Source organism: Numenius arquata, chromosome 4 (assembly GCF_964106895.1).
Source record: "Numenius arquata chromosome 4, bNumArq3.hap1.1, whole genome shotgun sequence".
Classification (NCBI taxonomy): domain Eukaryota; kingdom Metazoa; phylum Chordata; class Aves; order Charadriiformes; family Scolopacidae; genus Numenius; species Numenius arquata.
In genome coordinates this window covers 63,037,291-63,062,828 of record NC_133579.1, presented here as the reverse complement: position 1 = coordinate 63,062,828, position 25,538 = coordinate 63,037,291, and the positions used below count along the sequence as shown (strand labels likewise).

At 39.7% G+C, this 25,538-nt stretch overlaps 1 protein-coding gene across 1 annotated transcript in view; it reads right to left on the bottom strand.

Moving 5' to 3' along the window:
* The window catches only part of HIVEP1 (HIVEP zinc finger 1), a 68,393-nt gene that overhangs the window by 5,454 nt on the left and 37,401 nt on the right, over positions 1-25,538 (bottom strand). The window contains 4 exon segments of the mRNA XM_074146297.1: positions 8,491-8,595; positions 10,584-10,759; positions 12,130-12,263; positions 18,699-24,652. Of these exon segments, the coding sequence (XP_074002398.1) occupies positions 8,491-8,595; positions 10,584-10,759; positions 12,130-12,263; positions 18,699-24,652 (6,369 nt within the window).

The window sequence follows — 25,538 nt, the reverse complement described above, 5'->3', positions numbered from 1 at the left end:
GGCTGGTTAGTTAAAATCTCGGAGATCCTGTTCTAGAGAAATCTACACAGCAGCTTACCATCAAAATGAACCGTTCTGAAAAAAATCAGATCCTTAAAAGAATTTGAATGTACTACCAATACTTTAGGCAGCTATGTTACCAAAACCAAAATAAGCATCTTGAACTCCAGGTGAAGTAAATGGGTTTAATTGAGCTACCTCTCAATAAGTTACTCACCATTATAAGCCTTTATGGTTTCAAATGAGCAATGCAATTAGGAACGAGACTAATAGCTTCTTTGAAAAAATCCCTCTATAATGACTTTGCCCCTCTTTGCCTAGACAGTAATTTGTACATTAACTAAATATGGAAACTATAGATTTTTCTACATTTACTACAGCAGGCCTGAAACTGAAATGTTATTAAAAGTACCCCAAATCCTCCAGGTCATTGGAACGATGCTAAAAAAAATATTTTTTAGAATTTTTAATAGTCTTCATTTATAATACTCATCTACAGACAAAGCTGTTCAAAAAAGAAAATACATTTTAGTGGAAAAATTAATTCAGTAAGGTCCATTCCAAAAATATGGCAAGTAGGATTGTTGAAAATATTATTAACAAAACCACATGGAGTTATTCAACATTGTTTTGCCTATACTTCTGTCATTTCTCTTCTTCACACACAGTGTTTCTTCATCATTAATTTGCAAAGCAAACACATCTAAAATGTTAGAACCTCTACATATGTTTAATTTCTGAATGGAAATGATTTCCCTTCAATGCCTCTTTAACAGTTCTCAAAGACTTCACGCATTATATGTAAAGGGTGACCCATGCATTTCCCGCAACTCTTTAAATAACGTATGGGGCATTGCAAAATCTTGGATTTCAGTCTGGACTCCCTCTTAACTTCAGTCTCTTTACCAACATCACATAACTATTCTTTGGGAAATCCTACTGTTTCTTTTCTTTTTTCTCCCTCTCTCCACATGAATCACATTTTCTGTGTAAGTCGATGTCAATCACCAATGACTGTCTCCAACTGGCAAGAGAAACTACCTGAAGTGATTAGTCTGACTTGTCACATTTGTAAAGCAAGGAAAACATATGCTCAAACAATGCCCTGATTTAGAATAAGAAACTATCTTTTTTCAAATCAACATTTTAAAACTCTACAGGATTTACTAGCAAATGCTGCTTGTGTAGAAATCTTCTGCATACGTCTCAACTTTCTAGAATAAAACCATAGAAAGGGAAAGGGAACCGTGTGTGGGACACAGATTCCTTACATGCAGGACTCCGTGGGGTATCATTTCCCTCTATTGTTTCCCTGTTTACCTCCACCCTTTGTGTATTTGCCAGCTTCTATTTCTGTGTGGTTACCTGGAGCCAGAGCCTGCAGTGTAGGCGAGGTGACAGCGATGAATGTGGTTCCCTTACTCCCACACCGCTTTGAAACGTCAGATTAAAAAAAAAAAACCATTCCTGACTCGCTTGCTCTGGAAATGCACAAAAGAATGCTCTGCTCTGGCTTTTTCACCTGTGTGCACGTTTGCTGAAACAAGAGGTGCCCAAGCTTTTGTAATTACTGATCCCCTTAAGCACCACTGTAAATCAGTGGAGTTGAAAGAGGACCAGATGCCGGAATTTTAAGCGGTGGAAAGATCCAGGCTTCTGGATTAGGGGTCTTCTCCAAATGAGGCATCGAGCTGAGGTTGTGGCCACTCCTTGTGGTGAAAAGACTCTATTCCAAGCACTGTCTTGTTAACCAAGTAGTATTGGCCCCAATCCATTTTAGTAATGGTATGCTGCCTACTAAAGTTCCCTTGCAGTTTTAATTGGGGAAAAATTAATTCTTCACTTCCTATCTTAAACTATGCACAATTATAACCATATGCTTATGTAGCTGATAAATATAACTACAACTGACTCAATTTCCAAAGGGAATAAAATGACTTCTGTGTTTAACTTTGTGTGAGGTTGTAAAGCAGTGTGGGATATTTTAGAATGAAGGATGTGTCATAAATTTAAAGGCCACTAGCATATAGGGAAATGGCTTTTGGCATGAAAGTTCAGAGTTTTATTGGGTTTTTTTTTTTTTTTGGTTTTCTTTTTTAAAAAAAAAAAAAACAGGAAAAAAGTTTCACACTATTAAGTGAAGGCTGTTCTGCTTTATGAAAGCTACTTCTCTTCCAAATTTGTAACTCTGACCATTTTAACAGAGAGACTGTTCAAGACTGCCTCATTTTTTTTTATAAAGAGTGTTTTTGGAAGAGTAGGGAACGTTTCTCATCTCCTATCAACTGTTGCAATCTTTTCTTTTAAACCCTTAGCAAGACTCTTTCTTCTTGCTGGACTTCACAGGAGAAAGTGGAACTTTTGGCTACAAACTCTGCAAAAACTAGGAACAGCTGGAAATAAAGGTATAATAGAAATGTGGACACAACTTTTGATTGGAGATTTTGCTCACATGCCAGCTATAATTGTATTTTAAAAAACTGAGTTTTTAGTCCTAGGTATTGAAGTAAGTGTATACATATCACGGGCAAAAATCACCTTAGTCCTTCATTTATTTTGTTGTCAGTCCTCAGTTAGCTAATCAGCTCCATATTGTGTCTGCGGTGTTGATGAGCTTGTTGGCTAAGGCTCTGTTACACGGGCATTTTACCTTAAAGCGGGGAAAGAAAAAGCTTCAAGTTCTTTAGCACAATAACATTAGCTGGACTTATTGGCATCCTAATATGTCCATTAGTGAAGCGCCTGGGGCTAGTAAGTCCATGAACTGCTTTTTCCGGATGTGATGCTATGATTTAGGTAACTGAAATAGGTCTCTCCATGTACTTTATTTCCAAAGCAGGAATCCTTACCGTACATGGTTTTAACAATGGTTATCTAATTATCATCATGGTGCAAAGCACTTTTGGCTTTTGACTTTCATTCCTACATAGGCTTTTGACTTTCATTCCTAAGGGTATGGAAAGTAATAAAATAAAACTAACCAAAAAAAGTAAGAGTAGCTTCTGCTTCTTTGAAAAGATTATTTATACCTAAGCCTTCCTGGGTAACCTGTATATTGTAAATCAACCCTAATATTAGCAAGGTTCTTCAGAACCTCAACTTACAGCTTTTAATTGTGATATTATCACCAATTAGTCCATCACATGACCTGACTTATCAGATACAGACTTAGCAACTTCTGCACCACATCCAGTGATCAAGTTCAATGGCTTATAACTTAAATCATGTTTTCTTATAACTGAATCATATTTAGGTAGATTTTCACATAAAGAGCAAAATGTTAATTTTCATTCTTTCATTGGCAGGAAGACAAGAAAGACCTGAAAATTTAAGTCCAGACTGCTGAAGTTTTATGTGTTCCTAAGCAAATGGACAGTTACATAGGTAACTATGGGTATCACTATTAGCTCTTACACAGATTTAAGACATAGCTTACTAAGTATCTGTTGGTCTGTTCACTATCCCCACCTACATTTTAATTTACTAAATTTATTGGCTTTTAGCATGTGAGTAATTCAAAGCAGTGTTTATCACCTCAAACTGTGGAATTATCTTCAGTTATGGATTAGTATCTACATAAAAGCATTTAATAATAAAGAATATTATTTATTCTCCATCAAACTCAAGGAAAAAAAACATACTACAGCAATAAAGGCAGAAATATTTTTTAGTCTGTCATCGTATTATCATAAACTTGAAAGTAATCAAGTCATCAACGTACTATCTATTTTTCTCAACAATAACAAACTTAGACTTGCCTTTTTCACCTGTTGTATGTCTTGCAATAGACTGTTCCACAACCATTTAAACAAATTTTAAAAACGAAGGGTAAATATAGTACTGTGAAACAACACTAGCATCTATACCCAAACTTGCTGTCTCCTTGTCTTTCTAAGTCTGTTCATAGGCTTTACTTGACTGATTTCAGTCATGGTTCAGCTACTGTCCACTGCTTATCATCATCAAACAGGACTCACAGTGACATCTACTGGGTTAAATTCAGACTGGTAATAGCCAGTGCTCCTCAGAAATGAGAAAAAAGAACCGTGGGCTTTTGGCTTTCATTCCTGAGAGTATGGAAAGTGACAAAATAAAACTAACCAAAAAAAAGCAAGGGTGGCTTCTGCTTCTCTGAAGAGATTTTTTACACCTAAGCCTTCCTGGGTAACCTGTACATTGTAAATCAACCCCAGCATTAGCAATTCTATTCCTAGGCTGTAGGTGTAGGGCTCCAGCATGCTTAGTATACATCTAGTTGAAGACCAGACACTGGCAGTAAAAACAGAAGAAAAGAATTTAAAAATATTTTGCATAAGTTATACAGAACCAGTCTTCCATTCTATTTGCAAATGGAGGATATTATTGCAAGGATTTTCATTTATTTTCATTCCTAAAATGTAGGTGCAGTGAAAACACACACAGAGTGAGTCATGATTAAACTAATGAAGAGCCATGGAAGCTCACTTAAGATCTACTATAAGTAATGTATAGCTAATTAACTTAGAACCATTGTATCTTTAGAAGGGTTTATTTAATACTGCAGAAAATGAAAGTGGGTTTTTTTATATATATGTGTGTGTGCATATATATATAAATACATATCTGAAACTTACAATTAGGTCTTTTCACTGGTAATGAAAATTTGGGGATAAAATTTCTCTGCAGAGACCATTTAAACAAGTCCTGTCCATCTACTGATTTAATTATTAAATAACTATCTTGTGCAAGTTTACTCAGGCTTACCATACCATTCATTCATTAGCTTACATATGAAATATTACAGGTTTAAAGTTCATAACTGTTTTAATTTGAAGACAAATAATTGATGTTTTTAAGATTGCATAGCAAAATGCTGGGTCAACATGGTCAAAGAGGATATCCCCAGTTGCAGTCTGTCACACTAAACAGTTCACCTCGTCTGACAATTTAATTCAGATATTAACATTCCTTACATTGTAACCCTGTATTTTGGTGACAAGAACATTCCACAGAGCAGAAGATGAAAGATAAATGGATGAGGGAATGGTTTTGAATACAAAAAGCCAGGCCAGAAAGTATTTACTAATACCCAAATGATGACAAGTCCAAATACAAAGAATGCTATGTTAAAAGCTCTGATCACATATAGTCTCAGACAGCTAGAGAGCATCTCTTTCTTTTTTCCCTAGATGCTACAGCACAACAAAATCTCAGCTTCTCAGATTACTGAAAACCAGGCTCGGGGTGTGTGTGTGTGCCTGCGGAGTGTGTGGGCCTGCCTTCAGGACTGCGCACAATTTTGCACTCCTCATTCAATCCGCGTGCACTGTTAATCTGTACTGCTATCAGGTCAGCGCTGACTTCTCGTATAAATCTAAAAAATGATATATTCAAATAATTGTGGTTGCCTGTGCTTTAAAAAAAAACAACATAAAACCAGAACCAGCAAATTCCTTAGTAAATGAAAGATTGGTGGCTGTTAAGTTTCTGGCTAATTCTCTGATTTGAAGTGTGGTGGAAGACGTACAGCCTAGTTACTTTAAGCAAAGGTGTAGATGTTTTTATTGCCATAAGAATAATCAGTATTCCAAGTGTTCGGATAACAAATTAGGGACTGACAGACAGACATTCTCTGGATCAGGAAACAGGCCAATCTCACACGGCCTACGGGAAGAAGAAAATTTTTTTCTGAGGTCATAATTATTTCTTATCAGATTTTCCGCACCTTCCTCTACATCATCCCACACTGTCTTCCAGCTGAGGAAAAAGATGGGACTGAGCAGACCACTCTCTTAAGAAGGAGATCATTTTTAACAGCAACTCCTGAAGTAAAAAATGTACGTGTTTAAAGACATAGGTTTTTAAATCACCAAGAGGATACCTGACAAAAAACCCACCACGACCACATGGCAGAGAGAGGAGGGGTGAAAGGGCCGAAGATGTAACGCCAGGAGTGCGGCTCAATACCCAAGGCCCCTCACGTTTTCCTTCGTGGGTGACACACTGCTGGCAGGGCTGTCCCTAGAGCCCAGACCTGGCACGAGGGTGCTACCCCAAATGCCAGCTCTGCTGCACTGCCCTTGGGGAGAAGGCAGCCAAACAGGTAGTTGAAGCTGCTTTGTTAAATGAGGCTGCCTGGACACCTCAAAAAAAAAAAAAAAATTCAATCACATTCAAATGTAGCCAAAAAATTTGCATGTACAGGATTTCAGAGAGGGCAGCAGAACCACCTACATTTGAAAAATCATGTATGCAAATACTTCACACTTCCCCCCCCCTTCTGACTCTGCCTTAAAAATGGGCCAACAAGCAATTTTCTGTATTATCACAAGAAATGTTTTCAAGTGTGGCTAGGTGAGCTGAGAGATGAAACCGCATTTTTAAAGTGTACAGTTACTCATTGAATTTACCTACATAATTGTAAATGCACTGTGTTAGGCAGCAACTGGAGAGGCTGGACTGGTCTGGCTGCAGCAAATGTGTGTTTATGATGGGCTTAATTACTCTGCTTCTTGGATGGAACTTCTGTGCTGAGCTTTGTGCTGCTGTGCTGGTTTTGCTATGGGTACCTGAGCTAGGTGGTTTAGAGAAGACAGGGATTTTATCACCAAGTTGTTTTTTGTTTAGGGGTTCTTAGTTAAAGAAAGAAGTGTTACCTGCTCTATTTTGAAAACAAACAAACAAACAAACAAAACAACCAACCCAGACAAAAACCCATTGCAGTCTTATAATTAAATTTCTGGAAGAGTTTAATGGATTATGTGTCAAATCCTGTTGAATGTTTATCTTGCCTTTTTTTCCAAAACAGAGTATTTATTTTGTTAAGTAATTACTGTGCTGAAACAAAGAACCTATTTCAGGGAATATATAATTTATTTATACTATGGTTACACACACCCATACGTGTTATGTAAAACGAGAGTCTCTCTCTCTCTCAATTAAATAGTCTTAGAGCCAAAGAAAAGCTATCTTTCAACAAATGTTTGAAATGGCTTACTTCTACTGGGTGTTACTGATAATTCTGTTAACATTTGAAACACTTCCCATTACATATAACCACAAATGCAGATTTTAATGTATGCAATTGGGAATATCGATTTATCGATCAATAAAGTGTTTTCAGTTCCCAGTAAATGGAAATACCTGTTCAGCTGTAGTTTATAAAACTAAATAAAATGTCAAAAGCTACAGAACACTGCTTTAAAAAGTTGCAACGATTTTTCTGTCATGTGAAGGCTGAAAATGTTAATGAAGACTGTTCCTCTGTGAGAAAAGGACAGTAATTTGTACTGCCACTTATCTGCTGTGTTATTTATTTGGTACCTCAAATTGGAAAGGGGAACATGTTTTTAGCTTACCAAAAAGGAATCTATCGAAGAATGCCAAAAAAGGGAAAATGCAGGTTTCTTTGTACCTAGCGCACTACTGAATCATACCAGCTGAGTCATATTCCCAGCATTATTTAGAATTAGGTTCAAGCTGATTCGCTTATTCTGCTCGCGGTTGTCATATGGGAGCAAGTGCACTCATCTTTCTTGCCCTTTACTGTTTAAATAAAGATCCCCACTGCTTTCTTGTCTCAAAACCTCATCCACAATCTAATAAACTATTCCACTGAAGGAAGAAAAATACAACAAGGCAAGGCAACAGGACTCATGTCCCTGCTGAGAAATGGGAGGAAGGAGAAAATGCCACCACTGCTCTGAGACATGTTGAGATCCGAAACAGAGTCCAAATGCACAACCCTGTTCTCCATCCCACTGGGTCTGGTGCAGCTACATCTTTCTTATCATGCCAAGCCAAACCCGCATGACCTCAATTTGGTCCTCTTCGGCTGTCCTTGATCTCATATCCTCTTCATCAGAGCCATCTGAGGATGAAGGAAGTGCTGAATTCCAATTATTAGCAAATACATTCATTTTGAGAACACTCTCATCACTAATGGAGAAGTAGAACAGGTCAAGCTGAAAAATGTTCATAATTTCTAAATTATCTCTATCTGCTGATTTATACCCAATTATTTGTGAAGGAGGACAGAACTCTACACTGGAAGATGATTAGCCTCTCTGCAAAGCACTCAGCAACGTATTTATGATTCGGGTGGCATGTTAGTGGTATAATTTCTATGAAATGTGTATCTCAAAACTTTGACAATTTCATGCACAACTATTTTCAAAGAAACACTACAGTTGACTATTTTTTTTCTAGGCGAACAGCTGTTTTTCTGGTATTTTCAGTCTTGTCATACTTATCTGTGAAACTGATAAAGTTAAACTGCATAACGCTTTCTGAAGAATTCAGCAGCAATTTATCTTTAGCATATGCTTGCCATTTCTTTTAGTGAAGGTTTTCCCAGTATTTCTTACTGCCTTGGACTAGATTCTAAGATTTTTATCTCTGTATCTATTCCCTGTACAAGAATTTAAAAGCTTTGGAAAAGAAAAGGTAAGAAACTGGGATGACAAAATAAATACAAAAATGCAGTAAAGAAAGAAGATTTTAATTTCTTACCAAATTCTTCTTCTCCATCCTGGTCATCTATTAAGCCTACTGAGACTCCCAAATCCATGCATTTCTTGCTATGTGCCTTTGACTTCATATGTTTTGTTAAATTTCCTTAAGAAAAAATGAAAAAAATTAAGTGCTCTGTGACTATACAAATATACACTCAACATGCCTATCTCTTGTTCAGCTACATTCATAACCACCTGTATAATTTGATTTCACACTTGATAGAACCTTGACCCTCAATGCAAGCTGCCAAGGGCTGCGGCAGATTTGCCATCCTGAATGCTACTAAGTCTCTGGCTACATTTCATGAAGTTCTTTATTGAGATAAAACAGAATAGGATTGAAATCCTAGATAATGATGTATTTTGCATTGGTGTAAAAGATCCCTCGTTTGTTTATGGCAAAGTATAAAAAGGGATGATTCAGTCTTCAAAGTCATGTTGAAAGAAATGAACTTTAGTTTCACGCAGTAGTTATCTTTCAGCTCTATTAGTATTTAATGGATTCTATTTTTAGTGTAATCATTTTCACTGCCGACCTAAACAAACAGATTAATTTTATTCAAAATCAGAGCATGAACATATTCTATCCAAATCTCAAAAGTGAATGCAAAGCTGCTGAGAGATCCCACAGGCTGCTCTCCCCTTCTCCTTTGAAAAAAAAAATTATGGCAAATATCAGCAAGAAAAGGTTAAGAGTAGATCAGAGGTCTGTAAATGATGATATTTGTGAAATGTATATTATTACAAGTAACTGCTCGTTTATTTAAATTTCCTATTGTCTCTCAAAAACCTTTTTCTTTGAGGCATTCAAACGGAAGAAATTACAGTGGGTGAAATGGTGACCCTTCCATAGTTATGGAATGCTTTATTCCTCCTTTGAAATGAAGCTAGGAGTTCACCCCAAATTTTCAAATAATTGTTATGAAGCTATATAACTATATTGACTCACAAATAGAGTATTTCCCTGCTTTACATGCTACATGAAGTTACTGGCCACGCTGCCCTTTCATGAAGGGTGGTTTACCAAATATCTAACACCCAACTGCGTGACTGACTCTGCCAGCTGTAATGGCAACAGCTGGGCACAGCAACTGCAGAAGAGAACTGTATCTGCTACAACTGAACACAGGGAGAACTTCAAATGGGCAGAACTTCATTCCTTGAGCTTGGCCAGCATGCCTGCTCTGCAAAAATCATAATTGGAATTTATTGGGTTTGCACTCTGGCATTTCATCTTAAAGGCAACATGATGACCCAGCGTGTCAGGATGCAGTGATAGGTTTTGACACATCTAAAGACTATCCAACCCACTTCCTGCAGCACCGGGTTATTTTTTGTGATGTGTAGTCTCAAATCCACTAAAAATACAAATGTTTCTGAGGTTACAGCTGGGGAGGATTATTGCTAAATGATGTTCAAAGCCAAGAAAAATTTTACTGCTTAGAATCTTTTCGCTGAAACTATTTTGGCTGTGAACTTCTCCTGTCTGTTTCACTTACTTTGAGTCCTGGACCCACTACTGTTTAATATACCACCTGCTTAAGCTAGGATGCATTAAAGTATCTGGTGTAACAGGTTTTGAAAAGTAGGGGTCCCTCCTTGGGTCTTAGAAGGTCAAGTGGAAAGTGCACCTTGTCCTTCAAGGTTATATAAAACATTTTAATATAGTAGTTTAATGAAGGCCAACTTCTTTCCGTGAGACACCAGTTGAGTGCCAACAGGAGTACAACATATGCCAATGTCATACCTCCAAAAGATCACTGCTAGGGACTTAAAATTCTGTGTCCCCACCCCAACCTTGGATAAGCAGCCAACCAGGTCACTTCACCTAACTTTCATTTTATTCCCATATAATTTCCCTCTTCCACTCTCTTTTCTCACCAGCTGTGGCATGCCACATAGTTCATTCATATAAAGATGTGATTATCTGAATAAACATACAGAAAGCAAAGGAAAAGAAGGAAGTCAGAAACTACAAATATTTGAAGCATTAGACAATAAAACTCCACAAGAAGCAACTTCTTTAGCTTATGAACAGCCAAATGTGAGAAGAAAGAGGGGGAAAAAATGCACACTGAAAAGTGCCTCTACCTTTAGTTTTGAAGGAAAAGTTGCAGTAATTGCAATGGTAAGGACGGACATCAGTATGTGTGCGAATATGCTTCTTCAGCATGCTGGGTTTCTTGCAACGTATTCCACATTCTTCACAGATGTACTTCCCTCTCCCTCTCCCCCGAACATACACATAGTCTTCATTTGATTTGTACCTGGTGACAGTACCAGAAGAGTAAGGCAATTAGTTGTAAAGGGAAAATTATTCTAGTTAGAAACCATAACCTGCCAAAATTTTAAAAATTACATACAAAAATGAATGACTGACGAAACTAATCATGCTTTTTTTCTGCTCAACTTAGGCATTTGTTTGTTCAACTGACATCTAGATTTTTCACGAGGTAATCATGGACCTGTTTAGGAATAACGGCACATCTTTTTTAATAAAGATACCGTTTGACACTAGACATTTCAAGATTTCAACTTTCCTCTTTGCAACACAGGAACATACTTTTTTAAAAGCGTCAGTTCTTGGAAGCGTGTTTGGGCACCGTGAAGAAGCTTTAAAAGAGCACCTTTGAGGCTCTGCGTTGGATGCAGAAAAGGAACAACATTAGTTACGACAATGGGAAAGTCTTTAAAATTCCCCGTCAATGTGCTCTGGACTCAGCCTGCTGGGACTGTCTCTAGGTGGAAAAAGTCGTTCAGATTCAATTCTGCCCTTCGTATCTCTGCTCAAGGGTAAAAAAGGTTGTGTTTTAGCTTTTCTGACCTGGTCCCTGCAATGTTTGGATTGGAGCAGAGACACGTAGCAGTTTTACCTGGGCAGCTGGTAATGGCTTAAGTGCTGGCCTAGACTGGATTCAAACTGGGAAACAATAAATGGAAAGCCCTAGAGCCCGGCACCAATTACGGGAATAATAAAATACGCACCATTTGTGCTCAAAATTTTTAGAAGTGTCACTGGCACTTTTCTACTAAAAAAACCCAACTGTTTTATAAGATGTTGTACATGGCACAACACTGTGGCTAAAGCAACTGTTATTCATATCAGGCAACCAATTTAAAGTATTACAGTGCGTGGATGAGGACTCTCAGTAAATATTTCCATGGCACTTCTCAAATCAGGAGTTCTCCAGTCTATCTATGCCACAGAGAACTGCCAGAGACTGTACCGCAGCCTGCTGCTTAGCCCCTGGACTATATCCTCTCTGGCTCCAGTCATACAACCTTATTGCAGAACAGGTATTATTTATCACTTAAGAGAAATATAGGGAAAGAATTTACATCTATGGCTGTATCTAGCTGCCTTTACTGCTGATTGATGCTAGTCCTTTGGAAAAAAAAAATAATGAATTGCACTGCCTACTGTTCTTTATTTCACTACCCCCTCATGTAACTCTCATGGCTCCGTGCTTCTGACGACTTTCCATTTTTCTTGGAAACATAAACCAACATCCACAGACCACAGTAAGGGAACTGTTGTTTAAAATAAATCAAACAGGAAGCAACATCTCTGCAAAGTCCAGAATCAAGGAAAAAATATCTTCACAACAATATCTAGTATACAAAGTACAATACTTGCCCTCCATCAAATATTTTAACTCTTCTCGGTTCAGTTTTGACAAAGGAGTTTTCTTTATCATGCTCAGTGCTTGATTCAGAGTTTTCCTTATTGCTGAATTCAGTTGCAGTCAATTTTTTTCTATTTAACGCTCGCTGAAAGAAAATGAGATATGCATATCATTAAAATTAGTATCTTTCATATGCCATTCAAACCTGTAAGTTATGATGAATAAAATCAGCATAAAAGCCACAATTATAATAACTGATTTTTAAAAAATGTTAAGATACATGAAACGAAATGAAATATCTTTTGCCAAACTTCTTCTCTGCTATGCATTGAATATTTGTGGGCTGGCAAATCGAGATGGAGATTATGGCACTGTGGGAAACCAGGAGTGCTTTGAATCTACAGTAGGAGATGCCTCTTCCTTCTTCAGGGAAGGTGAAGGTGACATGTCTTAGCTCACAGGTAGCCCTTCTACAGAGAGAAGATGCTTACAATGAAACCCAATTGCTTCCTGAACAGCTACAGCTTCCCTCCTCTGCCCTCAACACAACATTTGGACCATACAGACAGGGCTCTGCAGCTGCAAGATGCACTTCCCACCCCGCATTTGACAAAATGAGGGAAACTTTAGTGCACAATCAGTTATTTGTGCTTTTTCCCCCACTGCTTAACTCCTGATGTTTCAGTAGCACACACCCAGCTCCAACTGCCCGGTGCCTATCACAGCAGGGCAGGGGCAGGGGAGAGAAGGGCTTCTCTGACTGCTCTTCATCCCACGGCTGCAGGTGTGGGAATTGATTGTTCCCAATTTGGTGAAGTTTTTAACAGGGTATTCCAGAACCCTTCCAAGGCAGGACTCCACACTTAATTCCCACTGCCAGGCCAAATTACAAGAAAAAGCATACCAGTTGTCTAGGAGAACAAAAATACACTTTTCCATTTCCCCTGATTATTAACTAAGGAACTTTTTTTTTTTAAAAAGAAGGATGAGTTCCCCCAACATTTGCCAATTAAAATCTACTCCTTCCAAGTCTAGGATATTTATAAAATGGGCAACAATGAAGGAATGATCCAATTAGCCTGCAATTATTGCTGCCGTATTTATAAACTCTTCTACCCACGTAGCTGGCACACTTACCGCATTTGCTCATACTGATAAGCGAATAAAATGATGAGAGAAAAAAAGTCTGGCCTTGTGTTTTCTACTCATTATAAAATCTAATGCTGTAAGCTTGTGAATTCATGGCAAGAGGAATGACTTCACTGGCTGACTTAAAATGACTGATAAATTACACTGGTCGTCACGTCTATCGAAGGGTGACATCATTCTGGCACCCGGTCCTTGCCCATAGTCCTCCACGTGGCTGATGAGGAATTAACAGAGATCAGAGGAAAAGCATCTTCCTGTTTGACTCAAAGCCCCAGGAATCCACACGGGCTGCAAGCACCACCCCAGTCCCTGCGCTTTCACGCAGCCCTCTGATTGATTTGGGCTGGATTTTCAAATAGCTGAGCAGTTCTACCAAAGCATACGTGACAGCTCTGCCTGTGTGTAGGAAGAACAAAATTTCACCCTGCATGTTTTAGCGGCGTTCACACAAGGTGAAAGATGTTCTGGATGAGAATCATCAGATGTGGGGCCTACTCTAGTAATTGCAACCCAACCATGCTGTAGTGCCTACACACTACTTGGCACGCGAATTGCTTTTATTTCCACCGCAAACAAGGAGTCACAAGGTGACTTTTATAATTTAACAATGAAAAGAGTAGTGGAAAATACAGAATATGTGTATTAAGTCCAAAAACACATAAATATTCCCAACAGCTGGAATAATGCAATCTTTAACTGCCTGATCTTTCAGTCTTAAATACTAAGTATTCTTTCCAGATTTAATTTTCAAGAATGAAAAGACAAAGGAAAAAGATCCCAGAAGTATTTGGCTCATGTTGTTATCCAAGCTACGCTGAAACTGCATTATAATATATTGTATATTCACAAGAGCTCCCAGAGTGCAAAAACTAACACAAGACCAAATACCTCTGGATCCTACACCCCCGCTTTTTTTAACACAAATGTTTATGTACAAAGATGCTCTGGGCAATCCTGCTTCAGCAGGGAAGTTGGACTAGATGATCTTTATGGTCCCTTCCAACTCTAAAAATTCAGTGAAATTCAGTGAAAGATAAGATAGTCTAACATAGGTGTTCAAATTACTATCTGCCTCCCACTGATGTACTTTAATTTACTGGTTATATGCTACTTTAGCAGTTGTTTCAGTGTCTTAAACATGCAAAATGCTGCTCTCGGAGAGATGCTCTAATAGAAACACCGAGTTTCTGTCACAGAAATCTACAGAAAAAAAGCTCACTGATAATGAACAAAGCAGCCTTTCTAGTTTTTATGAAAAATTCCAAATTGCTCCTGAGACAAAGCTGGGTCCTCTGTAAATTTTAAAGAGCAGCCAGTCTCTAAGGAGCACGGGTTTCTTGTGTGGAAATCCTTTCATGTATCTCACCTAAAATCCCCCCCAAACCTCACACACACTGGTGAAAAGGGTAGAAAAATGGCAGTGCTTTAAAATGTTCCTCTCCATGATTACTTATGCCTTCCGTTTCTAACATAGTCTTCTCTCTCTTTTCTCATAGAGACAAGGATCATGATTCATTTCTACTTTACTCGTTTTGCTCCAATTTAACTCCACTGTCTTCAATTACTGGTATGAAACTGGAAAAAACCCTGCTCTTAGGGCTGCCCAGAGACCAGAGTTCAATAGATACTTCTGGTACTTTACAACATCCCTTGAAAAAAAAACATGCTTGCAGCCTGAATCATCAAAGTTATAAATTTCAGATTTTAATATTCATTAAACATTTTTCCCATTGGCACGTAGCCACTTGAGGAAAATGTTTTTAATATCTTTAAACTTTTACTAGTTTACACATAAAAATCTTCTGCATTTAACTACTTTCCAGTGGTGAGCTGGACTGTTGTGGCACATCATCCAAGAAAGGAAAGCTTTCCAGTTAGGAGAAACTTTCCATTCTTCAGCCTATTCTTGCCTGAAAATCTTCACCCTGGAATACTGCACACATTACTGATTCGCTTCAGAGAGGGAAGCCAAGATCAATGTGGGGGCTTAAGAAAGGGCTCCTGATACACCATCAGTGATTTCAGGTGAGGAAAACTGGTGAAAAATAATAATAAATAAAATAAAACAAAACAATAAAATAAAAAAACCCAGGGGATAAAATAAGCCTTTTCCATACAGGTGAACCTCCTGTTACATTTTAACGTGCTATACTCATTCCAGGAGCTTCTTTCACCGTAAGATTTTGTGGTTTGTTCTCTGAATCACTGGAACGTGGCAACTTCACCTATTGCCTCTGAGCAGCGAATTGTGAAGAGCAAACAAAGTCCCGGGGTCCCTTATTGTTTGCATTTTGTTCACATGTCTCTTCATTTCCCATGGCGTCTATTGTTGAAAGAACCGCCTTGTTTTGTGGCAGTGATTAGTAGCGGTTATGCAGCAGCATGAGGTCTCTGTAAACATGACTTAGTTCTGGGGGCAAACCCAGGAACAGTTCAGGAAGTCGCTTTATCATGGTGAGATCAGCAGTTAAAGCCCCATGAGCAGAATACGCCAAAGCACTCTGGAAAGGGCTACGACAAAGAGAGGAGGTGAGGCGTAAGAGTGCTGCATTTTTGTTATTATTTATAAATTGGATTACAGTAGCACTTAAAGCTCTCCGTCAGGTCAGGGTGAAAATGTGCAAACCACTTGAGCAAAAACAACCCCCAGAGACTTGCAGCCTGAACTGTGGCTCCCAAGGGAACTCAGGAATCTGCCACACTTCTAAGAGGGAAATAAACCAATTTTTTTTTTTTTGAGAATTATTTGCCAATCTGTTTGTTGGCTTTTCTGTTTGGGTTTTTTATTTTATTTTATTTTTTCAATGGGATATTACTATCCAAAAGGACCTCCAATATTCTCCATCCTCAGTCTCAAGCAGAAAAAACAGAATCACCGGGCATGAACCAAATGAGGAATGTCAGATTTTGCTTTCTTTAAACATGGCTTCTCTGAGGAAGTTTCCAAGCTGGCACTGGTTATTCCAACACCAGGTCTAGCTGGAGACTGGTAATACAAAGATACATTGTAACAGCAGCATCATCATCATCCTGGAAAGTGGCTGAAATCCTGCTGCCTGAGTCATCAAAAGGGAAAGCAGACAAACTCTGGAGGTGTTAGGTCATACCAGGTCTTTGAAATTTTTAATTTCTGCCATCCTATACCTTGCTCATACAATCTGAGAAGCCAATTAAACTTTAATTGGTGCTTTCGAGCTGCACTTTCTTCCTTCATAATGGCTTGGAGTAAAACCTGTAAATCAGCCGCAAGCAGAGCTTAAGAACTCTTCATTTTCCCCATGCTCGTGTGCTTCATTCAAAACGTCAGCAAGAAAGACTGAAGAAAGATTAGTAACTGTGGTTCTTTTGTGGCAGAAGCACTGTAAATGTACCTGACAGCTGCCTATTACAGCATTTAAGTGCTCCTAGAGTGTTTAAAAGGGTGCTGTCAAAATATTTTTCAAAATATTATTACCCATTATTTATATTCTAAACAGAATTTGTTTGTAGACAAAATTTGCTCTTCAAGAGGCACACAGCAGCTTTGTTATCACAGAATTTCTCCTGATACACTGTTCTTTAAAAATAAAACAAACATGAGTCAACGACACAACTGATGTGAGACTTGCCTTATAAAGAATCGCTCAACTATGTAGAATTAAAAAAACTAAATCTTTGAATCCTGTTGGTTTTTGTTGTTTTGTTTTTGGTTTTTTTTAAATTTAGCACTATTTAAGTACAACATCTCATTAAGTGTATAAGGGAGCAGGCTGAAAAAGGTAGTATGAGTTTAAACAAAAGGTGTCACACTAATATGGAACCAAGAACTCAATTCAGTTCTAACACTAACACAAAGCCAGCAGCCTGTATGTATTTTCTGCAGATAAAGTTTTGACCCCCCAATATAAATGATAGCAAAGTCTCCCACTGATTTCAGGAGGACCAGGTTTAACTCTAACGCTCTTTTGGCCTGAGGGGTTTCAGCACATCTTCTCAACTCCCCCTGTAATTCTGAAACTACTTCTTCTTCTTACACAGAGTTTTTCATCCTATTGCTCTTTTCCCCACTGACAACCCTGTATCTTAGCAAAACATTTAACAAACACAGAAACATCCCAGGGTGACTGCTGACAGCAACAGCCTCTGTCACTCGACATCCACAGAAATACACCTCTTTTCCCAAGGCTGTGGTCTGCCTCCTCTAGAGCGACTGCCGACCCTACAGACCCCAATTCCCAGCTCAACACCCAGAAAGTTTTGCTGATGGCAGGCTGCAGGATTAGGACAAGTTATAACTGCATTAACCTCCCCCCCCCCAAAATGATTTCTGAGTCCTGAAGGACTGGAGAAAGGGAGGTCCATGGCTAATGCCCCGCTTTTTGCCAGCTCCGAAGAAGTTCCGCATCACACACAGGGCATACACAGAAAAGAGGAAAGAAGAATGTGCAAAACCATATGCTGTACACCGAGGATCTCTTCAGAAAGCTTTACAGCTTCACTAGGTGGAACAATAAAAGCTAGTACCAGATCCATTAAATAGACACGGCCACCTCTTGCCATACTATAGAGCAGATCCTGTACCCATTCACAGAGGCGGTTCAGTTACTAAGGAAGGCCAAATCCAGTGCAAACCAGCCCAGCTTTGGTCCCGTACGCAACAAAACCGTCCAGTGAGTGAAATCCTGATCACATGTGTGCAGCCCCGAAACAGCTAAGGAAATAACAAGTGACTGCGTTGCTCTTCAACGCCTGACTCTGCAATGACGTAGTGTTTTATGTGGGTCACAAACATCGCCCGGAGTATATTCCACTGCGCAAGATTTAACGTCATCTTTGGAGCCAAATCGATCCAAGAAGTTGTCAGTGTTTTTCTGGCAGCTGTAATTTTGTTTTAAACTTGGCTATTTTTATCATTATTTCACACCACCGATTAACCTAGGTGGGAGAAAGGGAAGCGGTTCACTGCTCACAGTTAGATGATCAGCGATGGCGAGAAATACTTCCATGGCGTATCCATGGACACCTGTTCAGGCTGAGCACTCTTTTATAACAGAAAATACCAGCCGATTTTTAAGGCAAAATATGCAATTATGATCTTAAATTAACCTCTTTTAAGTTAAAAGTGTTTAAAAAAATATTTATATCAAAACTATTTTTATTCTACCCTTTGCATTTAAAAAATAGCCAAACACATTCCCGCCACGATAAACACTTCATAAACAGATTTAAACCCAGGAACTAATTTCCATGAAAAGCGATAAATCCTTATGAGCAGGTTTCTTAATGGAATTACTTAAGATCTTTTTAGCAGTTTGATCCAGCATAACTAAAATAAATAAGCACATACACTATACATGTCAGGCATTTTACATTCTCTAAAATATGAACAAGCATGATTTGCAAAGCAAACGCTCTGTGAATGATCAGCATACATCGAGCATAGCTTAAGTACCTTGGTTAAGCTGTTCTTCCACTTGCTTGAATAGACCAATACATCGGATCTGGGGTGAGTAGTTCTGGCTTGAGTGTACAGTGGTTTTTCAACTTTTTGTTTTGAATTGAGGAGGGAGAGAGCTACCTTTGTCGACAAACCAAGTGGGTTGGGATTGTTGGGACTAATGGTCCAGGTAGAATAGGCTGAGATTTTCTGATCGTTTTGCAGAAGATGCAATGGTTTTCTCTTCAAGAGATAACACCAGGTAAAACTCGTTGAGGTCTTGAGGCTTGGGAACGACAACCTCTGCATTTCTCCTGCATTCATCGCAGCCAATGTAGTTACAGGCTTTGCTTGGCCCTGGCTACTGATGTGTTTGCTCTCATTACTGTTACTTGGGGACCTTCTTTCTTGGCTGCTACTTACAGCCTTGAGAAGAGAACTCTGATTATTCACGGGAGACAATTCAGACGGTTTTCTAACTACAAACACTGGCGATGCTGAAGACTTAAGGTCTTCAGATTCTGGTGACTCCTTTAGGGTTTCTGAAACCCCAGTGTCAGAGGAATGACGGTCAGGCAACAGCAGGTCTGAAGTACCAGCTTTGCTGCTTTTTTCATGCTGTGTAACACCATCAGGATCTAAGAGGTGATTTTCAAGGGGCTCTGTGGTGCAAACCTGTCTTACCAAAACTGGTTTCTTTTGCTTACTAGTAGGGTCATTAGATCTAACGTTCAGTGCATGCAGTGGTCTAGCATCTGTCATGCAGGCAGCTCCACTCTCATCTTTAACACGTTTTTGCTGTTTTTCCATGGCAATATCCAAACTGTTGGCTGGGGAAAGCATTCGTTTACTTGAAGCTGTAGCTTCTTGTTGAGGGAAGAGTCCACTAACTGGCACTTTCTGAATAATATTCAAAGAGCTTGACAAAGGTGAATTTCTGGTTCCGCTTTCTGGTAGTGAATTCTCAAATTCAAATGAATTTGGCAAAGTCCTCTGATGATCTTTGTGAGATTTTGGCAGCTGAGTTTTGCCTTCAAGTGTTGGCACTGTCACAACATTTGTTTTGCAAACAGATTGGTTTACCTGATCCTGGGTCACGAGAATGTGAGGGAGGGGTGTAACAGTTGCAAAGCCATAGGATGGCATACTGCTGTGAATACGGACGGGAACCACAAAAGGAGGAATCGGATGTATTTGACTGCTGCAGTTATTAGGGACAATCTGCTTCAGAGGAGGCACAGAGTATGGATTAGACATGTCAGACAGTTTAGTCTGCAATTCAAAGGAGGATGCATTCTGCTCCACCCCAGATTGACCTGGAACAGTCTGAGTTGATAAAGTATTTTTTAGCAGTTTAGAAGAGTATGGTTGACCTATATGTAATGTTTTAACTTGAAGTTGATACTTCGGAGCAAAACAATCCTTCTTTTCATCGGGATGACCGGAAAGCGCATATGTGCTCACTTGTGTCCCATGGGCTGACGTTTTAGTAGATGTCTGGGAAGGCTGATGTGTCGAGGATGGCTGTCCTTGATTATTCAACACGTGATCTAGAGGCTGCTGAACTGAAGACAGGCTAACAGGATTACAATTCTGAATTGCCAAGTGGGGCCTGGAGTGAGACTGTGAATGCTGAGTACTTGCTGGAAACTCCACTGAAGAATTGCCAGAGGTCTGCAGCCTGTGCGATGGCACTGTGGGCACGTCTGTAGCATGAGCTGTCTGAAATGAGGAAGTCGATTTAACTTGAGGCTGATGACTTTCTGGAGCAATGTTTAAAGATATCTGTCTTACAAATGGCCCCCTCCTCCTTTCTAGCAGAGGCACATGTCCAGTAATTCCATTTGCAGACGACACTTTCGGAGCAGCTATCTCTACAAGCGAGGCAGGTTTTGACGGAGACATGCTTCCACAGTCAAAAGACTTACTCCTGTAGTCCACAACCTCCATCGATGGCTGCGTGCAGCTGATTTGCTCCGAGGCGGCACGTCTCATTTCCCGGTAATGAGGCCCAGGCACAGCCAGTGCGTGCGAGCCAGCGGGAATCATGAGGAACTCTGATGACTTACTAACGAGCTCTGATTTGGGAGGGTTCTCAGCCTTCGAAGTTTCATCTTTATCGAGTGAAGCCGAGAAACTGGAGGCATGAGACAAGCTACTCTCCCGACTGAGGCTTCTGGAAAGCGTGGAGTCAACACTTGATTCGGCAGACGAATGCTCCATTTCAGCCAAGCGAATTCTTTTCTTCTTCGGTGGAAGCTTTTCTGTTGGCAATTTTGACAGAGTTTCGCTGCGCTGTGGCCAATTAAACCTCTCCGTCTTTTCCTGATCGCTGCATTGGTTTTCCTGGTCCCTGTCGGGTTCTTCTGTGACCAGTATTTCAGGAACCTGGATGTTATGCTGGCGAACAAGCCTCGACGGCTGAAGCGGTGCGCTTCTCTCGTTGGAAACTATTTGGCTTCCCTGAACTTCCCCTCTAAGTGCTTCAGACGACAGGGGTTGATGATGCTGGGGAGTATTCACATGAGAATGTCTATCCTCTTGGATGACAACTGCATTCACAGTGTGGTGCTTTGCAACCTTGTTGGACTCTTGAGAAGAAACTGGTGATACTCTTTCAAACGACTCCGATTTCTCAAATGAGCTATTTCTGCTCAGTGAATTGGTGTGCTGTATTACTGAAATGCCAGTCCCTTGTCTTTTCAACTCCACCTTTTCTTGCACAGCTGAAATTGCCTGCTTTTCAATGAGCGGAGCCATCTTTGGCTCGGGAATCTGATCTGCGCCTCGAGCCACAAGCTGAATTTGGGAACTTTGAAGTAGAATGTTGCTTGGCTGTTGTGATCCTACCACTGTTGTCGCACTGTGTTTTGACAGACTGGAAGAATTTACTGGCTTGCTTTGGCCTTCTGCATTTTTTGATGGTACGCTCGTATCATTTTGCTGCGGGTCATCATCATCACCAACACTTTTCATTTTTCTTCTTTTTCTTATCTGAGGTGTCTGCTCCCAGACACCAGTTGAAGTAGTGACTCTGTAGTGTAGAATTTGAGGCTGTGTACTGTTCGGAACAGTTTTATGCTCAGGCTCTCGGATTGCTGCTTTAGTTTTAGGTCCATGCAACTCGGAACAATAAAATTTCTTGTGGTTTTCAAAATTTTCCAGTTTTCTATATCGGTTTCTGCAGGTTTCACACTCAAACATTGTTCCTCGCACCTGAGGGGACTTCTTTGTTTTTTCTAAATTTGATGCCTGTGCCAGGGACTTGCTCCTTTGCAACAAAGATTCATTTGACACATTACACCCCAGATAACTTTCTTCTACAGATCGTGCTGGTCCAAGAACTTGGCTTTCACCAGTAGAAGAATCTTCGATTGCTGCCTGTCTAACAAGGGTCCGAGGATGTCCACCTTGGTTCAGTGGAGTAGCAGGTCCTGATACAAAAACATCATCATATAAAGAGCCAATTTTATCATCAAACGACTGACTTCCTCGAAGGGGATGAGAGGAAGGTATCACATTTGGAGGTACTGCTGAGTAACTGGTAGTAGGCATGGAATTGCTTCGTGTTATAGGTAAACAGTCAAGGGATGGTACAGAAAGAAGAAAAACTTGCTTTGATTTCTCAGTAGGCGTGAATGGAGACTTTGGTATATCAGAGCTTGAGCTAGTTCTTCTTCCCATGGGCTTTAAATCAAACTGGAAAGAATCCTTAAATATGTAGGATTTTGGTGAATCTATGCTGCCTCTTCTCGAAAGAGATGTTCTTCTTGGTTTCACACTATCTAATTGTTTGTCATCCACAACAGCTTCATTATCAGAAATTAACTTTGAGATACGCTCCTCAAGGGTTTTTGTTGCCATGGGAGGTCGCATTTGGCCAGAAAGAATCATATTTTTTTCAGCACAAACAGTTTGTACCACTGATGCTACAATGCCACTTGCTCGAGGCACACAGGGCTGGTTTTTATTTGGATCTTTCTCAGAGGTCAACAATCCCCTTACGAAAGGAGCTGGTGGGCTCATTGTTTGATCGGCACTTTCAGAACGAGAGAAATAACCAGAATCAGTACTACCTAAACTTCTAGGGCTCAAAAGACATTTTCCTTGCTGATCTTGGGAACCATCGGTTGCCTGTTGTCTCTGGAGCTGAGCATGCGCTGCTCCGACTGCAGATCCCAGCTGCTCCTCCAATAGGCCCATTTCTACTTTCTGATGCTGCTTTATGTCATTCTCCTTGTATGAGGCTGTATGTGTTAAATTTGACTGAAGAGTTGTCACTTTAAAATCTCCTTTCCTCTGTGCTGCAGCAAGCTCAGGTGCCGGTTCTGTTACTTTCGGGCTATCGGCCCTTAATGGAGAAACATTTACAGGATGAACCACTACTTTTGGTAAAGCTGCCCTTACTTGAGGTTCTGTATCATGTAACGAAGAATCACCTGGTATGCAGTCTGGGTTGCTTAATGGAATAGGGCTTCCTTTCCGCAACGTTTCTGCACTTGAAATGACTTTCACTATTTGCGCAGGTTCCAGTTCTTGGTCATCTTGTCTTTCATCAGCAGTGCCTTCATCTTCACTTTCACCACTTTCTTCCGCATCTGAATGAATGCTAAGTGCTTTGTCCGAGTCATGAGTTAAGAAGAGGCCACTTGAATCTGGTTGTAGGACAAGTCCAAGTTTGATAGCATGTGCATGAGATTTTTTGTGCTTGTACAGATTGCTTTTGGTTTTAAACGAAAACCCACACGTCACACAAGGATACGGTCGCTCTCCAGTATGGGATCGGATGTGCTTTTGGAGAACACTGGGCTTGGCACAGGCCCGATTGCAATACTCACAGACATATTTCCCTAGCTTTTTAGGCTTCTGGTCTTTCAAGAGGTTACATATTTGTTCTACACCATGGTTTACAACTGATGCTATCTGCGCTGAATTATACATGGGACCTATAGACAAGTGTGTTGAACTCGATGTGCTAATTGACAAAGGCGAAGACGAACTAGCTACTAACTGGCTTTGCGGAAAAACCTGAGTTACAGTGGAAGATGAGGTGTGAACGACAGACGAAGTTACTGCTATGCTGTATATCTGCTGGACCTTGGGGCTTTCTTGACTCTGCTGTTGCACCAGCGATCGCGTGAAACTTGGACACATAACAACCTGGTGATTTTGCTGACTGGTTTTTGTAATAAGGTCTTGTGAGTGAGAAACTGATTGGCCTTGTGCTTGTCCAGTTTTGGTTGTTGTTGCTACATGCACATTGTTTAACGCACACGGGTAGTAGTGAGGTCCAGCTGCAAACTCATGCTGTGACAAAGTGGACTGATTTTGGACACTCATTGTATTGGACGTGAGACTAGAAGAGGTGCTTACAGTTTTATTTGGTCTCAGTTTCTCTATCTGCATCCTGTAAGGGGGGCACTCTTGTGCTAAGGTGTTCAGTTCAGGCTCCATAGCTTTTAATAAGACATCAAACGCAGTACGTGTACATGGGGATGACGTACTGCAATCAACAAAATTAATACATTCATTACTGTCAGTCTTTGTTTTACTTGATGAGGAGTTTGATAGAGACTTCTTCTCTGGTGAGTTCAGTTGGTTTGCATCAGTATCCTCCACTGCCTGTTTACCCAAATCTAAGGACTGATGCGTCAATGAAAGCTTTGTCTGCATTGGTGTCTCAGATTTGGTTGTTTCAGCACTTAACTCGCTACTAAGCGCTCCCCCGTTTTGTTTGGTACACTGATTTCCATTTTGCACGGGTAAGTGATCCTGTGCCGTGGCGCGTTCGGAGGGATCTGGCAGAGCTTTCAGCAGCGAAGGGTCTACATTTTGCTTAACCTTGGTTTCGGCAGGGCTTCTCAAAGGCGATTTTGGTATTTTTTTTAGATGGTTTTCAGTCACAATCTTTTTTCTTTTCACACCCTTAATTGTATCTTGGGTTCCTCTAGTACCAGCATCAGTGATTTCTGTTAAAACACAAAGAGAATTAAAAAGAATATTAAAACTGGATAATGCAGTATATTTTTATTTATACCATGTTATCATCTCTAAGTTTCAAGAGCAAGTCCTGGGGCAACAAGACTGTCCATTTCTCCAACCTCCAATATTTTTTTAACAGTTATTGTATCTTAGTGAAGATCTATTTAGTTTTCATCTAAAAGAGCAATGCTTTCTAACTGATGCTGTAAGACATTACAAAAGTAATTCACCATAGGAAAAGCTTCAAAGAAAATGTAAGAAAAGAAAACCTACTGAAAGAATATTTTAGCATTTACAGCAACTCCTTTTCAGATAAAGTAAAAAGAAACCTCTCTCTTGCACTTGTTTAAAAATTCAAATCATTGTAGCAGGAAAATGAAGAACCAAGACACAAATCTGTTTTCAAGTCGTGTTTGTCACTTTTTCCATCTATATGTTGCAGTAGTCAAGGAATGAAGACAACTTCCTCATGGTTATATTTGTAAGTAGATTTATCATGGAAATGGCACAACCACCCACACCATCTGTCAAATACTGTATTTCAGACTCCAATTACTGAACTTCAATAGCATTTCAGATGAGCAACTACTGTGGATGAATAAAATCAGTCACACTTAAATGATTTTCTATTTGTGCATCATGAAACAAAATAAACTAAATTTGAATTATTTCATTACTAGCTACACTTGTTGCTGATTTTAAGCAGGTACGCACGCAGAGCTTCAGGGGTGTGATGAAAAGCAAATGAACTGGAATATTATTCAGCAGAATAATTTTGTAGCAAGTACTTACATTTGTACAGAGTCCCATTTTTATAACAAAAAATACATATAGACTGAATTTCAGCATTGATACTTACAAGCTTATTTTTTA